The 20,115-nt window shown below is 39.4% G+C and overlaps 1 protein-coding gene across 3 annotated transcripts in view; it reads left to right on the top strand.

The window, feature by feature from the left end:
• The window catches only part of ADGRV1 (adhesion G protein-coupled receptor V1), a 541,343-nt gene that overhangs the window by 477,691 nt on the left and 43,537 nt on the right, over window positions 1–20,115 (top strand). For all 3 annotated transcript variants that reach the window (XM_032335763.1, XM_032335762.1, XM_032335765.1), the window contains one exon: window positions 519–640. In XM_032335763.1, coding sequence (XP_032191654.1) covers window positions 519–640 — 122 coding nt within the window. The remainder of the gene's footprint in view (window positions 1–518; window positions 641–20,115) is intronic.

The following is a 20,115-nucleotide window of genomic DNA, read 5'->3' as shown; positions in this document are numbered from 1 at the left end:
TTCCTCTCCCTGGGCCTGCCACTCTGCCTGCTTGTGCTCGCTCTCTATCTTTGTCTCTCTGTCAAGTAAATAAATAAAATTTTTAAATAAATTTTTAAAAAGTGGAGTTAAACTACTCTAATTTCGGGAGCACACCACTGCTGCCTTTTCCTGGTGGAGAGCTCTTCAGGGGGATTTACCTGGGGTTGAATGCGATTGCATCTCTGTAATTGTTCATGGCGCTTCCTGAACAGTCCAGCAGGTGGTAGTCTAGGAGAGGCACAGTTCTCATTCTTCCCCACCCCCCCACCCCCCTTGCTTACCAGCAAAACAGAAAGAATGTAGACTCAGCAACGTGCCTTCTCCTCTCTGGCAAAAGAATGGGATTTCCAAGGTTGTTCTTTTAAAATGGGTACTTCGGCATACACAAGAAGAAGTATCACAAGAAGAGAGCCAATATGAATCTGTGTGTTTGTGTGTATGTGTGACTATGCAGTACACCAAAGCTCAAAAAATATATATATTTTTTTAATTTCTAGAAATTCCACTGGTTTTATATCTCTTTGGCCTGATTTCTGTGACATGGCTTTGGGGAGGCCTGCACATGGCTTACAGACACTTCTGGATGTTGGTCCTCTTTGTCATTTTCAACAGTCTGCAGGTAAGCTTACAATCTGGTTATTGATGGCACATGTATCCTCGTGAACACCAGACCTGGAGTTTCAATGTCAAGGAATCAAGTGTCAACTCTTAGATGAATTCTTAAACACACCATGCAGAGTTGTAGAGTAAAATGATGGGGGGGCTAAATCGTTAATAACTGAAATACAGCCGGGCTTCTAACTTGCTGATTATACAGATAGAGAAGACATAAAATATTTACCCTCCTTTATTTAGAGAATATCTAGGTAACTACAGAAAAATATTTCTCTTTCAGCAGGATTGATGTTTATAAACTTTTCAGGTGGTAGCCATGGAGGACCTGTGCACATATTTGGATGGTGGCTGTATCTAGAAGTTAGATCAACTGAGGAGTGAAATAGACACCAGTGTTCAAGCAGTCCACTCTCAAGTGAAATGAGAGTGGTTTGGTTCACTGAAAAATGATTGACATCCTCTAAGTCTGGCAATGCCCAGCTTAAATTAGTTCTGTGAGCGTGCTTGGATAGCATAACTAGAAATTATGTAACTGGAGCAAAAATTAAAGCTGACTTTTTTAGTGCTTTTGTTAAAATGGAAAAAAGTTGTACCCTGAAATTAACAAATGGAACAAGTGAACTCATTTTCCTTACTTTCCAAAGTGAAAAGGTCTGTCCTGGACCAAAATAATTTCTTGAATTTACCAAAGATATCTCTAAACTCAAGTCCCTCTTTTGACCACCATCTTGCCAGGAACATGTGTAGAAAAAACATGTAGAAAAACATGTGTTCTACACATGTGTAGAAAAAACATGTGTATCATTGGGATGATAGCATACAACTAAAATAAGACTCAAAGCAAATTTCGGTTTAATTTTAAGGTGATGATTTAGTTAGTGACACCCTCTCTTCCAGCAGGATGCCTAATCAAATCATAATATGGACTTAGGAAGGGCAAAAATACAAAGTAACTTGGAAGTTTGGCATCAAGTCAACACAAGTAGATACACAGACATCTCTTTATAGCCATAGTGAGAATCAAGTGCCTGCTCCTAGCACACTGTGTTCATGCTTCCCGTACCAGGATGAAGGTGACAGGCCTGCTCCACGAGAATGTGATGATTCAAGAGAGTAAACAGTCACTAGTGAGAGCACACTGTGGCAGGTGCTGTGCAAACAAAATGTTGTTAAGAGCTGAGTGAAGGGCCTGTTTATTCCCACCTGTGCTGGTCTTTGAGATGAGCCCCAGAAGTGAGCCATTCAGGTCAGAGGCCCTGTCTGGTCACCTTTGAATCCCTAAGACCTAGGGGAGCCAGCACCAAGGTCCCCACTGACAGCCTGCAGATGTATTATTTGGTGGACCCACAACAGTACACTGAACAGTGTTTTAAGTAATTTAATATTTGTGGCAGACCTTTAAAATTGAGAAATTTCACATAAAAACTTGAATTTCTGACTTTTCTTTAATGGCAGTACCTGCTTGGCAGCAGTTCTCCAGTCCTAAGTAGATGCTGCCCCCCTTGAAATGGGGCATGTGACCTTAAAAGACGTGATCTACTACATTCATTCATTTCACCTGCCCTTGAGTTTGTGACACCTTTAATGCTGATTAACTAAGTGGAGAGTGTAGGGTTAGAGATGGGTATTTCAGGCAGGGAAACAGCATCAGCCTGGGCAGTGCAATGGGAAAGTGATACATCTTGCCAAGATTTAACAAAGAGCTGGGAGGAGGGTGGGAAGAAGAAGAGCTTTGCAGTTAGGAAGGTAGTCCTGGGAGCAGACACAGACATGGTAGGTTGAACTCCACGCCATGTTACCATGCTTGGGATGGGATGTTAAACTTCAGCTTTTCAGCAGTGGGAAGCCATCAGAGTTGGAGTTTTTGTTTGTTTCGTTCTGATTTGCTTTTTATGTTTTGTGAGTTTTTAAATTTTTTAAATTTTGGTTAAGAATGACATCTATATACTACTTTTTAGAAAGGTAGCTGGAAACAGTGAGGAGGGTATTGAAATGTGGAACATCTCCAGTTGGGTGGGCTACTATCATATTCTAGCCCATAACACTCTAGTAGCATACCTGGGAATAGAGAGTAGGTGACAGCTTTGAGGGCTATAGAGGTAACTATCAATGCAATTTGGTTTACCGATGAAATATAGGAATGTAGAATATGAAAGAACAACTCAGGGCACCTGGGTAGCCCAGTTGGCTCTTGATTTCAGCTCAGGTTAGGATCTTAAGGTTGTGGGATGGGGCTCTATGTTGAGGACAGAGTCTGCTTGAGATTCTTCCCTCCCGCACTCACTCTCTCTCCACGTCTCTCAAATAAATAAAATCAGAAAGAAAGACAAACAAATGCCTGGGAACCCACACCTTTAGTCAACATGAAGATCAGATCCAGCACAGGGTTCTAGGAAATAGGCAGTAAGTTTGGTAAGTTGGCAAGATGTGGGAGAGATTAGTAGTGCTACCAATATTTTAGGGGTGCCTGGGTGTCTCAGTAGGTTAAACATCTGCCTTTAGCTTCAGTCATGACCCTGGGTCCTAGGATCAGAGTCCCGATTCCTGCGCTCCGCTCAGTGGGGAGCCTGCTTCTCCCTCTCCCTCTGCCTGTCGCTCCCCCTGCTTGTGTGCTCTCTCTCTCTCGTCTCTCTCTCTCTCTCTTGCCCTCTCTCTGACAAATAAATAAAATCTTAGAAAAGAAAAGGGCTACCAATATTTTAGTTAACTAGGTACTGGGAGAGAGCTAGTGAAAGAGATTGTTAATGAAAGGGAACCAGGTTAGAATAGTTTGGAGCTGCTGGTAGAAAAGAAAGCTTCAAAAGAAAACAATACAAAATCTGTCCAGTGTAGCGAAGATAACTAGGATAAGAGCTGAGGGCAGTGTAGTCTAGCGCAGTGCTCCCTGACTGTGGTTTGCATCAGAATCACATGGACAGCTGGCTGAAACACAGACTTCCTGATCCAGGAGGTCTGGGCAGACCCAAGAGTGTGCTTTTGTAACAAGTTCCCAGATGATGCTGATTCAGCTGGTCTAGGAACCACAGTCTGAGAACCAGTGCTGTAGTAAAGCATGATCCTAACTCCACCCGCCCATCTTACCTGGTTGACTCCAGCTGAGTCATGGATACAAATTGTTTTCCACTTTTACTTACTTCATCTATGAAATGGGAATAAAAACTACTTAGGATTATGGTATGATTTAATTAAGGGGCATAACAAATACAAAGCAATTGTAGATAACTTCACATATAAGGAATAGTTACCTTTATTCAAGAAGCTTAATGAAGAATAAAGAGAAAGGAATAACTTAGGAAGGATGTTTGACTGATTCAAAGGAGATTTGTTTTGTTTCACTTGTGAAAAGAACTAACAAAGAAGGAGAAACTGACAAGTGGGGGAAAGACTTTGCTGGGGCCAGATCACAGACAGGGCAGGAAGAACGGAAGGGATGGAGGGTGGAGGTATTTCTCAGGCTGGGGAAGGAGGGGAAAAAAAGGTAAACATGGAAAAAAACCACTTTAAATCTGAAAGTGTGGAAAGTTGGAATTTGCATCTAATGCCATCTCTTTTCTCTGAAAGTCAGGAAGCAAGGACATTTGCTGAGAAAAATGGGTTGAGAGCTCGAGCTAAAAACAGTAAAAAGTATGGAGCAGCTTCTAGACAGAAAGTAAATAGCAATGCATGGTGGGTTGGAAGATGGTCATGAGACAGACTGCTTATAGAGGAAGCCATGGGCTTCAGTGGAGGTTAGACACCTGAAATCAGTGACTGAACCACTCAGCAGTAATTATAGAAATGTAAACCTTAAGGTAGAAATGGTAGCCAGTGTAAATTATCCAGCCACCTACACACAAAAAAGTCTGTTGAGCTCTTTAGTAAAAGAGAACTGTTGCAGTATGCCTGGGTGGCTCAGTCGGTTAAACGTCTGCTTCAGTCAGGTCATGATCCCAGAGTCCTGGGATCGGGTCCCACATCAGGCTCCCTGCTCAGTGGGAACCTCCTTCTCCCTCTGCCTGCCGTTCCCCCTGCTTGTGCTCTCACTCTGATGAATAAAACCTTAAGAAACAGAGAACTGTTGAGCATTAAATGATATTTCATGGGGAGATGTAAAAAAAATCAGTATGATCTATTTCTTAGAGGAACTTAAAGCTAAGTATAAAAACGAAAAACATTTCAAATCCACATATAATGAGCTTTATTCCATCTTTGTGGCACTATTGGAGCAATGAGTATATTCCTGGTACCAGTGCTCAGTGAATCATTCCTAAAAGGAATGCCTGTTAAGAAACAATTAAAAATATGATTTCACTAGTATTTATTAGGTTTCATTTGGTTTATAAACTGCTTCATGTCTTCAACTTGGGCATTTTCATGGAATGTGACTATATAGTAGTAAGATCTTCCAAGTATATCCCCTGAAGCCTTAATGATTATTATTTTCTTTTTCTTTTTTCTTTTTTTTTTTTTTTTTTTTTGCACTGGCCTTTGTATGTTTTTTAACTGGCTTTTGTCAACAACTGCAGCCACCAAAGTATATATCTTGTGCTTGGCTACTATATTTTGCCCATAGGAGATTACTGCCTCATTTTTTATCCAGACTATTAATGTATGATAGATGCTCAAAGACTAATAGATAAAAGATATTTTTATAATATTCTGAATTTTCACATATTTATTTTTGACGCAGCTTTTAAAAGAGAATCTTTTCTTTTTTTTGAAGTAAACTCTACCCACAATGTGAGGCTCAAACTCGTGCCCCAAGTTCAAGAGTCATATGACTTACTAATTTTGGGGCCAGGTGCTCCCAAAGGAGAATATTTTAAATGTTTTTGTTTTTTTTTCACTTGAGCATAGTTGACACATAATGTTACATTAGTCAGGTGCACAACACAGTGATTTAGCATCTCTCCACATTATGCTGTGCTCACAAGTGTAACTACTGTCACCATACAAGGCTATTACAGTATCATTGACTATGTTCTCTACACTGTGCCTCTCATTGCTGTGACTTCTTCATTCCGAAACTGGAAGCCTATAATTCCCACTCCCTTTAACCCATTTTGCCCATCCTTCCTCTCCCATCCTCTCTGGCAACCATCAGTTCATTCTCTGTATTCATAGGTCTGATTCTACTTTTTGTGTGTTTTTTTATTCATATGGCATTTATCTTTCATAGTCTGCCTTATTTCACTTTGCATAATACTGCCTAGGTCTATCCATGTTATTACAAATGGCATAATATCATCCTTTTTTAAGGCAGCATAATATTTCATGTATGTAGATACTACACCATTATCCATTTGTCCAACAATGGGCATGTAGGTCTTCCATGCCATGGCTATTGTAAGTAATGCTGTAATAAACATAGGGGTGCATATATTTTTCAAATTAGTATTTTTGTTTTCTTAGGGTAAATACCCAAAGTAGATTTATTGGGTTATATGTTATTTCTATTTTTAATTTTTCAAGGAACCTCCTTACTATGTTCCACAGTGTCTGTTCCCACCAACAGCATATGATGGTTTCTTTTTCTACACATCTTCTCCAACACTTGTTATTTCTTACCTTTGTTATCGCAGCCATTCTGATGGGTATAAGGTGATACCTGACCGTGGTTTTGATTTGCATTTCCCTAATGATTAGTGATGTTATCTATCTTTTCACATGTCTATTGGTCATTTCTATGTCTTCTATGAAAAAAATCTATTCAAGTCCTCTGCCCATTTTTTTTTTTTTTTTTTTAATAAGTTCAATTAGCCAACATATGGAACATCATTAGTTTTTGATGTAGTGTTTAGTGATTCATTAGCTGTGTATAACAGCCAGGGCTCATAACATTACATGCCTTCCTTTATACCCATTACCTGGTTACTCCATTCCTCCATTCCCCTCCCTTCTGTAACCCTCAGTTTGTTTCCCAGAGTCCAGAACCTTTTATGATTTGTCTCCCTCTCTGATTGTTCCCACTTCAGTTTTCCCTCCCTTCCCTCGCAGTCCTCTGCACTATTCCTTATGTTCCAAATATGAGTGAAACCATATGATAATTGTCTTTCTCTGCTTGACTTACTTCACTTAGCATAATCCCCTCCAGTTCTGTCCATGTCAGTGTAATTGGTGGGTATTCATCCTTTCTGATGGCTGAGTAATATTCCTTTGTATATATGGACCACATCTTCTTTATCCATTCATCTGTTGAAGGATATCATGCTCTGCCCATTTTTAAATAAGATTGTATTTTTGGGGGGAGGGTGTTGAGTTGTATAAGTTTTTATGTATTTTGGATATTAACTGCTTATTTGATATATCATTTGCAAATATCTTCTCTCATTCAGTAGATTGGGGTTGTTTTGATTTGTTTTGTTTTGTTTTTTTTTGTTGGTGGTTTCCTTCGCTATAAAAAAGTTATACACACACACACACACACACACACACACACACATACACACACACACATACACACATATATATATTTAGTTCCAGTAGTTTATTTTTTTTTTAAAGGGAATCCTAATCACTTGAAATATTATCAGGAATTTCTTTTCACTTTCTGAAGATTCAAAGTTGAGCTTCCAACCATCCAATACATTTGAGCCTTTAAGAAAATGTATATGCAGTACTTTATAATGCTTGATGGATACAAACACAAAGTGAGGTTAAGAAAAATTATCATTCTATATATGTCTGCTATTATTTTTATCGCTTAATACTCTTATTGACCATGGTGGCCACACCAGTGCAAGACTCACCTCTTCCCAGCTTTCTAGCCCTAGCACTGAAGGAGCTTATTCTCTAATAGGAAAATCCTATGCAGGACTTAAATTACCCTCACCTTGGATCACAGACAGTGAAGAAAACTGGTCACATGGTGACAGATACTCTGGCCAGGCCTGGGTCATGAGCAGACTCCATTAGTAGAAGGAGTTGAATTGATCTGCTCTATCTCACAAAACCACATAGAGTGGTTTTAGAGGCAACAAGAGTTTCCTCTACTCTTCCCAGTAGAGGAAAGGATGCTTTTATCAATGAAAGGAGTGCAACAGTGGTAGGTAAGCTAATTTAACAGATAGCCACTATATGTATTTTCTAAATTTTCTTGTTCATTCATGTAAGTTTGGGCAAGGCCAAAAACAGCCATTGTCAAACCACTGGGATACTTCATCTGTGTAGCCTCCGTTTATTATGAATATCCTTGGTATCTGTTATCTAACCAATGTCTCTGTACCCTCCCCCAAAAATCCCTAAGAGACCATGTTTAGTATGTTTAATATTTTTCTAATTCCCGGATCCATTCATCCAATAGCCATTATTTTTTAAAAAGTGAATTATTAAAGTATTATTTCTAAGATTTGTGCTATTGTTTATACATCACAGCTTTCTTAGACTGTTTAGTTGAAGGTATATCCAAACTGTGTGATGATAATGGGAGTAATCACCAAGCTTGATACTCAGCTGGTAGGCGCTGTTCCAATCCTATCAGTTGTGAAAGTATTGAAATAGCGAGTGTTTTAACTTCATGCGTGTGTCTGGTTTCTAGCCACTTAAGCTAGGAGCATCCCCAGACTTCCAGCAGCTGAAAGACTAATGCTTGGCCAGACAGGGAGCCTCCAGGAACCTAACTCCAGCTCTAGACCTGTGGCCAGCCCGATTGGTCAGTGTCTGTGCCATACTCATTAAACATTTTGCATATCATGCCCAGCTTAATTACGTTCTGAAGTATTTTCTATTTTTAACCTGAACGGCTTAAATACAGCATTTATTGCAATTTTCTTCTAGGACTTTCTCACTAACAGCTTTTTTACATGTGTAGGGAATCCCATGTAGAATAGAGTAATAAGGGTAGCCAGCAATATCAGGCATGAGCCTCTTAAAGATGTTGGAAAACAAGTTTTTGGAGAAGATTCACACACATGGAAGAACCTTTCCAAAAACTGAAGTGCATTCTTGGAATGCATAAGCTGGCAAGGGAGCAGAACTTTACATAGAATCGGGATATGACACTTTTCAGTATGTGAATTATGAGACCACATTGTTTGGAGTCCCGTTTGACTGTCTCTCTGTAACTGGCTTTTACATGTTCGTTTATACAAGCATCTGGTCTCGAGATGTTCCCGAGATGTTCCCTGGCAGTATTTGAACCACTCGTTCTTTCAGAGTAGGGAGTCACAACATGGAGTCTGTAACTAAAAATATATAGCCTGTGTTCAAATTTAAGATCAGCTGGTTAAAATCATGTTTATTCCTAGCCCCATGTCTTCAAACAACTAAGTGGCCAGAAAATAAGTAACTTAAAGGTGGAAATCGTTTCTTCTACATTTTTATTGGTTTGTTTCTTGGGTTTTATTTTTATTACTTTTTTTTTTTTTTGACAGCCACTAGAGTGCTTTGAACATACAATACATCTTTTTTTTTTTTTTAAGATTTTCTTTATTTATTTGACAGATCACAAGTAGGTGGAGAGGCAGGCAGAGAGAAAGAGGAGGAAGCAGGCTCCCCACTGAGCAGAGATCCCAATGCGGGGCTCAATCCCAGGACCCTGGGATCGTGACCTGAGCTGAAGGCAGAGGCTTTAACCCACTGAGCCACCCAGGCGCCCCGAGCCTTTTTTTTTTTTTTAATTTGACAGAAAGATCACAAGCAGACAGAGAAGCAGGCAGAGAGAGAGGGGGAAGCAGGCTCCCCACTGAGCAAAGATCCCGATGCGGGGCTCGAACCCAGGACCCCAAGACCATGACCCAAGCCAAAGGCAGAGGCCCAACCCACTGAGCCACCCAGATGCCCCTAGAGCCTTTTTAAAAAAAGATTTTATTTATCTGAGAGAGAGAGAGAGCACAAGTGGAGGGAGGGGCAGAAAGAAAGAGAGGGATAAGCAGACTCCAGACTCCATGCTGAGCATGGAGCCTGATGATGAGCTCCATGTGGGCTCAGTCTCAAGACCCTGAGATCATGACCTGAGCCAAAATCAGACACAACTGATTGAGTCACCCAGGTGCCCCAAAACTAAAGCCTTCCTTAATGCAGAAATCTTCCCAAATGAAAATAATCCCTGAGTTATCCTAAGAACTGGAACATGTTTCTTTGTTCACAAAAACAAAGTTCATTGCAATTGGAATAGAAAATTAATAATCCTCCTTTAATGTTCTGTGAGCATTCCTATTTAGCATCCAGAGGGGTTCAGTGCAGGTGTCTGCTTAGATACAGTACATATTTAGTCTTGGCTGCTTCCTTTTGAGGATAAACAGCTCTTGGGAAATACACATTGTTAAATAATCAGTTACAGAGGACTAATTGTTTCAAGGCACTCCCTTTGCAATTGCTTTCCAACAGCCAACAGTAATAAGAAATGTCACTTTGTTTCCATTGGAGACTAGCACATGAACTATTCATGAAGAGTGGAAAAGCAATCTTCCCAGAAAACCCTGGAATAAACATGTTGAAGCCAGGGGAGGTTGGGACTCTCATTGATTTGTCCCAGAGCCGTGTTAAGTTCAGTGAGGAGAAAGGGGAAAAAAAAAAAAAAAAGGCTATACTCATTTTGTAGCGAGACATGCAGAGACTAATGAATGCCTGGTGTGCTCTTCAAAACATCCCAGAACATTTCTATAAGTTTACGAATGCATATACAGAAGCTAAGACAAGGAGGTGTATTTAAATTCTCTTGATTAGGTCATGCCACTGTCTAATGTTCCATAACATCTGGGCTTGTGAAACATCTTTGTGTTTTCCTGTAGTAAACTTCTTGACTCTATTTGACAATGAGTGACAGTGTCTTAACATTGCCTCCTTGTTACACCGGTGATTGGCCAGGGAGGGCTCTTTGAAGAGACTGCAGGATTTTTACTTTTGTTTGCACTAGATTCTGTAAATAAAAGTGTCAGGGTCTGACCTGTCAGTGGGTGTCTTCCATGAATACAGCTTTAGTAAGGAGAGGACTGTATAACCTATCTTTTGACACCTGGCTCTATCCTTTCTAAGCAAAAGGTGCCTCCATTTCTCCTGCACTAATGCTTCCATTTCAGAGTTTTCTCTGTGCCCTCTGTGACCACTTTTTTTCCTTTTTTTTTTTTTTTTTTTTTTTTTTGCATTTCAACCATGTAGCATGCTTTCCTGGACTGTGTGGGCCCTTATCTTACCAGTGAAAAGATCTAGCATACTCTCATCCTTAAAACAGCAATCATACAAGAATTAGAGTAAACACACAATATACCTCCTTTTGTTACAACAGTTTCGGGAGAGGAAAGCAAATGGGGAACATTTGGGGCCATTTTTTACCTCATCATTTGGATTTTTTTTTTTATATTTTTATTTATTTATTTATTTATTTATTTATTTGACAGAGAGACAGCATGAGCAGGAGGGGGCATGGCAGGCAGAAAAAGAGGGAGAAGAAGGTTCCCCACAGAGCAAGGAGCCTGATGCAGGACCTGATCCCAGGATCCTGGGATCATGACCTGAGCCGAAGGCAGACTCTTAACTGACTGAGCCACCCAGGCACCCAGTTCTTTGCCTTAGTATAATTCATAATTTTTCCAGAGTCTAAAATTTTATTATTCTTATAATACTTAATACTTAATCTTATAATACTCTTATATCTTATTCTCTTATAATACTTAATCTTACAATACTCAAATATTGGGGTGAGAACAATACATTTATTTGTAAATACACTTTATATGCATATTTTATGGTAAAATTCAATGTTGAGCTTCCGGATGCAGTGGAATGAGCATGTAGTTAAGTGTCATGAAACCACTATTCTACCAAATGACTTGACATGTCATGAAACCACTATTCTACCAAATGACCTGACATCTCTGAGTTTTAGTTACCTACTTTCCAAATGGAGGTAAAATTCAAAAATGTCCCAGATTTTGTCCTAAGGATTATGTAAAAATTTATGTGTGAAGATGTAATTTGTGGGGAGCCCGGTTGGCTTAGTCAGGTCAAGATCTCAGCTCGGATCAAGATCGCAGGGTCCTGGGATCTGGCCCAGCATGAAGCCTGCTTAAGATTCATGCTCTCTCTCTCCTTCTGTCCCCTGCCTGCCTGGTCATGCTCCCTCTCTCTCTCTCTCTCTCAAAAAAAAAAAAAAAAAAAGAAAAGAAAAGAAAAAGAAAAAGAAAGAAAGATAAGAAAAAGAAAAACAAAAAAACATTGCATATGTATATACTTTGTAAAGTACATGTTTTATAAACACAAAATACTATAAAAGAATAAATGGACAAAAAGTAATGGTTATCTCCGGAACTATATAAAGACAAATGAGAGGCCAAAGAGAAGAGATTTGTAAGCTTGGCCTTTAAATCCTCTCCAAAGCCACTGATTCTGCCCATGAATGATCTCATGCATACACTCCTAGGTACTCCATTCATGCAGGAGCCAAAGTTCCCCTGTGTCTACCATCACAGCATTTATCTTACAGCGTGAATCCATTGTAGTCACTCATCTGCTTTAAAAAGTGTATGGCAAATGCCTTCATGTTCTAGCAGGTAACTTATGTGAGTGATGTAAGCTTACTGCGAGACTGCAGGATTTGGTGGGGATGGTAGGACTGGAGAGCACAGCCCCTCCAAAGAGCATGCAAATGAGGAAAGCAGACGTGTGGGCCAAGCAAAAGCTTTTCCAGGGGAAATTCCCTGCGTACAGTAGAACCTGGCTTTCATCAGGCTTTGTGATGGTCAGTCTGTTTATGGTTTGTCCCCTCTCTTGGGGCAAAGCAAAAGTTTGCTTGGGAGATCCAAGGGACCAAACTGAAAACCTCCTGTATTAACTGGAACTCCTCCTCTGTGGCAGTCTTTGGACTCTGTTTCTTCATTCTCTGCGGCTGTGAGACTGCTGCATTCTCTGCTTGGCTTTTTTAGACTTCGGGGCACTGTACTCAAGCAGCTTCTTAGCCTTTCATCCCACACATAGGCAGTTTTGGAACTGGCAGATGCCTTTGTCGTTCCCTCTTTTGCTTTGGAATCTTGGCTCCCCAAGTCCTGGATGCCTTAGTAGATTTGAACCCTATTTTTTGTGTGTCCCCCAACCTAGTCAGATTGCTGCAACCCCCAGGTTGCGTCTTTCTGTTTTGCCTCAAGGCAGCTCACTTTGAACTGGAAAATTCCCTAAAAGGGGGAAAGGTAGGGGAAGGCAATGAATGTAGGGCTCCCGCCTCCATGGGATATGCTTCTGTACAGGATCTTGGCCCCTCAGGTACTGGCTGTTGGATGGCTTTCATTTGCTATTTTGTTACTGCTTGTGTTATTGTATATGTGCGTCTCTTAATTGTAGAATTGCACTCAGTGAGGGTTAATCTGATATAAATTCCATCAGAGCCAGGAGCAAAAGTCTCAGCAAATTTATTTCAACAAATATCTAACAAATGTTTAACACTGTTTGAATGCATGTTGATAAATGAAGATATGTAGAGCTACTGCAAGTCATGAGGTTTGGAGTGGATAACCTCGTCAGACACATGCACCATGCTGGTGTTCCTGGGAACACTGGTGAGGAAGTCTGTGCCTGGAACTTTTTTTCTTAATTTTATTATTATTATTAATATTAATTATTATTATTATTTTAGTAATCTCTATATCCAATGTGGGGCTAGATTTCTTGATCTCAAGAGTTGCATGTTCTTCCCAATTGAGCCAGCGAGGTACCCCTGTGCCTGGAACTTCTTAAGGTCAACAGATAAGGTGCACTTTATGTCTTGTATATCACACACACACACAGATACACACACACGTGCGCACAAGTAAGATCTTCATACCTATTTTCACAAACAAACTGAAATAAACCAATGAGGAAAACAGATAATCCACACCAAAGAGCAACTAAAGGTTGCATGTTCCAAAAGGTTACTGCTCTAGGAAATACTTCTACCTTCTAAAAAATATGGATTTAAAAAAGGCCAAGTAAAATCCTAATGAGAAAAGTTTTAAAAATGGCATGGATTCAAACCTAAACCGAAGTTTTTAAAAAGATCTTTTTAGATAGATGGATCCAGGAAGTTCTCTCTTTATCCTTCAGAATAAATCAGTTCTGTGTCACTGTTTTCCTCTGCACGTGTTTTAAATAGTATTCTCTTCAGCTTGAGAAATTACGTGAAAGAGTTTAAAATATTTTGGATTACAAATTTTTAATTTTGTGATTTTAGGCAAGTTCTTTAATTTCTCTAAAATGAGGCTACTACGACTTACTTTATAAGGCATCTGTGGAAATCAACCAAAACATATCTTAAGTTTCCAGCATGTAATAGGTGTTTAATGACCTTAACTGCTTTTCCTCTGTACCTAATGTGACACCATAATTGCATATGCATGTAGCTGAAGATTATTTTCGCATGAACAGAAACCCTGAGCTCCAGGGTGAGCTTCTTAGCATGTGTCTGAAATCAGTTAGCAGTGTTTCTCTGATGCTGACCATTCAGTCAGTTTAGAACCCTGATGATGTCACTGAACTACCATCTCAAGATCTTATTTGGCTTTAAGACCCCAGTGTGTAGATACTATATAAGTATGATGTTTGCATAAAATCTATTCATTATATTCTGTCCTTTGTCCTATAACATTTTGGAACATGTAGGGGCAATACTTCAGGCTCTATGTCAGTCTTGGGAACTCTTACTATAAAGTGGTGTTATGGTAGATTATATATATTTTTTACCTTATTGTTTGAGCCAGTATGATAACACTGAAAATTGTGTCTTCATTCATTGAAGAGCATTCATCTATCTAAAATGTATTTGTGTTTTTATATGTTAAGCCACACATCCCTGTGCCTCTGTGCTCAAAATATATTCTAATAAAAACCACAACAATAACAATGAGTATTTTTTAAGTGCTGATTATGTGGAATTGTACTTATATCATTGAATTTTTACAAAAATCCTGCAAATTAGAGAGTATTATTCTTACCATTTTACGTATGGAGAAACAGAGGCTTAGAGAAATTAAATGACTTAGGCAAGATCACACACCTTGTAACTCATGAGCTGGGATTCTGTATACCATGATCAGTTCCCCCACTGGGCTTTGCAGTGCTGCAAGACCATAGCACCTCTTACTGTTTACTTATCCCAGATTACCATAGCAGAAGGCTATCTTTTAGTACCTACTCCACAAATGCTTATTGAATTAAAAACGTCGCTAAATTAAAATGCTTTAAAAAGCATAATGAATGAAAATGTGTAAATAAGCAAAATTAACATGAATTCTTATTTGGTTACTTTTCACATATAAAAATTAAGGTATTTCAGTAAATGCTCATCTACCTTAGCCGTGAGGGCCATTAGAGTCACGTTCTCCCAGAGAACAGTCTCTCTTTGACTTAGTTGAAGATCTTTACTGAGGGAGCTGGAGGGGAGCAGCATCACACAGCTGGCTCCAGATGAGACCATGGATTCCACGGTGAATATTCTCCCCACAAGTTCTTATACACTTCATTTTCCTAGTTCTCTAATTAGGCCAGTTTTAACAGCAGTGACTTTGAGCGTCAAGTCAAGTTAGCAAGTTAGGTTCATATTACTTACTAAGGTCATTTGAAAGCACTGAGACAACGGAAATGGAAACAGACAAACAGAGAAACGTGACTCCTACCCTCAAAGGCAGGAAAAGCTCTAGAAGAAAGGTAGAGTTGGTGTTGTGTCTGTGGATCCCTAAATCCATCCTCCTTGCCTTCTCTTCCAGACATTCACTGTCCCCTCCACTCTGGAAAGCCCAGGCTTTCAGCTCCTGCTGCAACTGACCTGCCTACCACCTAGATCAGTTGCTGTCTGTTTTTTTAAATATTGTATAGACCTCTTTGGACAGAAGAAAACTTATTTAAGACACACTTAGAGACTAAGGGTGCTGGAAGAAATGAAGCACTGGATTGCAAGGTCCAGACTCCAAGCACCTAGGAGGATGCCTGTTCCAGGAGACCCAGGAGCCACGTGCATTGCGATCTGAACCAGGCCAAATAGAATGAGTTTCCCACACCTCTAGAAATACTCTCACCCATGAACTGCACTGTTGTCTAAAGACCATAACACACATTACCTCTCAGGGACTATCAACCGAGCCTAAACATGGCAGCAAATGCACAGTACACTTGACATTTTTCTAGGAAAACACTTGAAGTCTCTAGCTATATATATATTTTTTAATTTTTTAATTTTTATTTTTTTTAAACATATAATGTATTTTTATCCTCAGGGGTACAGGTCTGTGAATCGCCAGGTTTACACACTTCACAGCACTCACCATAGCACATACCCTCCCCAATGTCCATAACCCCACCCCTCACTCCCTGCCCCCCTCCCCCCAGCAACCCTCACGTTGTTTTGTGAGATTAAGAGTCACTTATGGTTTGTCTCCCTCCCAATCCCATCTTGTCTCTAGCTACATTTTTCTCCACTTAATTGACGATTCCTATGTGAAGACAAAAACATGGTAAACTTAACACTAACCAGGGATGGATAGGCCATCTGAAATGATGAAATTGCAAAAAAAAAAAAAAGGGGGGGGTGGGGTGGTTGGACAGGAACTTTGGATTCATCGGCTATGTGCAATCCAGGAATTGTCCCAAATGTGCCTGGGTCTCCTAAAATGAAGTCAAGACATGGGTGCTTGAGAAGTCATTGTCTCCCTTTTGCTTCACTGCTTACTGTCCTTTTTGAGTATACATGCAGCCTCTTGCTGGTTGATGTGGTGGCAGCATCTTGTACTGAAGAGTTTTATTTTATCATTGAATATCCACCTCCATCTTAGCACTAGCAAGAGTTAGAGACTCTCCAGTGGGACAGTGCAGGGGGCAGGGAGGGGAAAAGCTTACTAGGACTGTATAATCTGATTACTACAGCTGTATTAGTGACCTGAGCATTTGCTAAAAGGAAGTTTTTCAAAGGAATTTTTTTTTCTTTTTTAAATGAAGATTCATAGGCAGATTAAAATTGAATAAAGATACCTATGATCTTTCCTCAAAAAGCCCTCAAATACTTTTCCCCTTCAGAGCTGGGGAGAAGAACAGTTCTGGGGGTAACCAGAACTGTTACAAAGAGTTGGTGGGGCTAGAGTCTTACTGAATAAATTTTGTAAGAGTTGTAAATGTTACTGAATTACAGATGCTATGTTCTTAAGTTACCCACTTTCATGAAGAATCACTGTAAAAATAAAAGGGAGGTAGTACAGGGATATCTCCCTTTTCAGTGCTCACACCAAGTATGTAAATTTGGTCTGGCATTTCTGAGCCCATTGAGGAATCTGCTTCTTCGTTATTCTGTTGTAACAGTACTGCATTAGTAATAAGTTAATTCATAATAATCTTTGTAATCGTAACAATATACACTTACATTTCTTAGCATCTTTTAGAAATGCTTCTGCTTGAAACTAATATAAGTAGTCGTCCCTATGGAAGTTTTTCAATATCATATTGTATTCCTATGAGATACTTTTGAGAATTATGTTTTATTTCCAAAAATAGACTGGCCTAAGATAAAGGGTTTGGATGTCTCTCATAAGTGCCAATTTAGATGTCTCTCATAAGTGCCAATATGATTTTATATGTATGCAATCTTCAGTAATATGCTACAAGTAAATGAATATTTACTATAGTATGGTAGTGTGTGTGTGTGTGTGTGTGTATGTGTGTATAATATAGATGAATAGTCAAGTTCCTGTGGACTATAATAGTTGACTGTGGTTTCTCTACTAGAACCCCTTCTCCATTCCGTTCTTTACCCACAAGCTCCACTTCAAAAATAAATTATCAAATAAATAAATAAATAATCAGAAAAATGTTGGAGGAGCATAATATGGCTGTGATCTGAAGAATAGGTGCCTCCTTGCTACAAATTTTCTGGACTTGCTGTATTTATCATCAAATTTGTATGTGTTTTACAAGATGTGCTTGTAAAATCCTCATTTTATCTTTTTTTTTCAGTTCTTCAATATGTTGTTATTTATATATAAGTGATAAAAGCCAGAGTGTTTTGCAACTGGTAGATTTCTGTTAGTACACTGTAATTTAGTACTTTATTCTTTGGACAGAATCCACACTTTTTTTTTAATGCCTCTAAACCATGTAAATCAAGTGTTTTATTAGGAAAAGTCAAGTCAGAGAAACAGAAAGGTCATCTCTACCAAACAAAACCACATTTCTCTAGTCTTTGATACTTAATTTCATCTGTGCCCTTCTCCTCCAGCACGGAACCCACATTTTAATGCAAAAGTGAATAGAAACCAAATATAAAATCTGGTTGAAGTCTGGCTCTTTTAAATCACCAAGTGACTTCATTAATCAGTCTGAATTAGCAAAATCATGTATAGGTCCCTGATCTTAATGCTCACTAACACTGTTGTTACCTCCTTCTCTCTTCGCAGACCTGAGAGAAAGAGGCTGGCACTATTACTCCATACTTACTGCTATGCTTATCCCTCTGAATTTTCTAAGAATCCTCCCTGGTAGCTATTATACCTCCCATCTGTAGGATTCATTCCAATTCTGTTCTTTCTTTTACACATATCTTCTTCTGAAGACCTAGGGAAAGGGTCTCTCATTCTCGACATCAGGAATTCTGAGAGATCCTGTATTTCTCTCTGCCAGTGCCCAATTATACTCCTTGTAACTCGCTTCTTCCGTTTACAACAGTCACCAGCCCCTGCCTAACTTTCTTCATTTCCTGCTCCTTGGATTACTAACTTCCATGACATATATTGCCCTTTTTGCTCCTTTCCCAATAACAACTTGGGTAGCTTGTGGACACTGCAAGTATTTTTATCGTATTATCACATTCTCACTGACTCAGCTACCTTGAATCCACTACTTCGTCTTATGGGAGAGGGAATCCAGAGTGGAAGAGTTGACTGGCTGAGTGACTAATTTTTCTACTTTTCCTTTTCATTTGGGGTAAGACTGTCTTTGAAGAAAACCATTACAAAAAAAAAAAAAAAAGAAAGAAAGAAACTAGAAGTTGATGACTCTATATCAAGATATAAACAGACATGTATGGATTTGCCTGTGAAATGACTCGTATTTAGGGGTCCTGGTGACCCACAAACAAAGCTTTGAATGAGGAATTAGGAAGCACAGAAATGTCACTAAATAATTGTGTGACTTTGACCAAATCATGAGGATGGAGTTTCTTCATCTATAAATGAATGGAATCAGACAGCATCTTGCCTAACTCTGGAACTTTATGATTCTCTTACAAAACTTTATAAAACTAACAATGCTCTGTGTGAGAAACCACAAAGTTCTAAGAGACAGTGCTTTTGCTATCATTCTTTTTATAACTTTTACAAGTACACGTGTCCTATTCTGCTCTTCTTTTGTTTTGAATTGAAAAGCGTGGCCTGAGAGAGTGAGATGAGCCGTAGAGTAAGAGACCATTAAAGGAACTGAACTCAACCTGGATTTCCAACAAACAACCACTGGTCCCAGGTGCTATCCCAGTGGTCTTCTGGGACATCAGTCTTCTTTCTTCACTCATAAGTGCACTCCAAGCTTCTCTCTGTTCGGTCTCAGACATCTCAGGAGTTTGTCAGACCCAGAAATAGTAATCACAGGATTAGCTGAAGAACACATTTTTTTTTTTTAATAATTGAAATCCCACCTTTTCTTTTTACTAAAACCCCTTCCCTCATCAGTACATTTAAAATATTTGAATAACTGTGCAATAAATAGCAAAGGAGGTAAATGATTACTTCATAATGACATGCCATATTGATGATACTGGGGCGTCTGGGTGGCTCAGTGGGTTAAGCCTCTGCCTTCAGCTCAGGTCATGATCTCAGCGTCCTGGGATTTAGTCCCATGTCTGGCTCCGGGCTTGGTGAGGAATCTTCCTCTCCCTCTCCCCCTGCCCTTCCCCACCTTGTTCTGTCTCTGTCTCTCATTCTCTCTCTCAAATAAATAAATAAAATATTCAAAAATAAATAAACTGATGATATGAATAAGAATTCCTTATCACTCACTGGATATCATTGGGAAACCTACTTTATTTCTCTAAAGCCTCAGTGTCTCTCTTTCTAAAAAATGTGGATGAAAGTAATACCTACCTTAGCACTGTTGGGAGGACTGAGTAGAATGAATAATAGAATATACGTGAAACATGGCCAGGTGTGTGGGCTGAAAAAATGCTCAGAAAATACTAGCTGCTCTTATGGTGATGGTGGTGGTTGTGGCTGTTGTCTATTATTATCTGCAATAATAATAATTGCAGAAGTGCATAGAAAGGTCTAGAAAAGCCAGAGATGGCCTGGTCTTGTAGAAGATGTGGTCTTAGAGCTGGGCTGCAGAATATGCCAAATTTGGATGAGTTTGGAGGCAAGGGAAGTCTTTTCAGGTCCTTCAGATAAAAATATGGGCAGAGGCACAAGACGGAAGAAAGAGAGCATGGTTATGTTTGTCTTGCTAGAATGAAGCTTATGTGGGAGAATAAAAGGAACAGCATTGAAAAGTCCCTGGGGTAAGACTGGGTTGAGGTTAAGTGACAGGGGCAAAGCCTTTGTGCCATATTTTATGGGATCTATTAAA

Source organism: Mustela erminea, chromosome 3 (assembly GCF_009829155.1).
Source record: "Mustela erminea isolate mMusErm1 chromosome 3, mMusErm1.Pri, whole genome shotgun sequence".
Classification (NCBI taxonomy): domain Eukaryota; kingdom Metazoa; phylum Chordata; class Mammalia; order Carnivora; family Mustelidae; genus Mustela; species Mustela erminea.
This window is presented reverse-complemented; position numbering and strand designations above follow the sequence as displayed.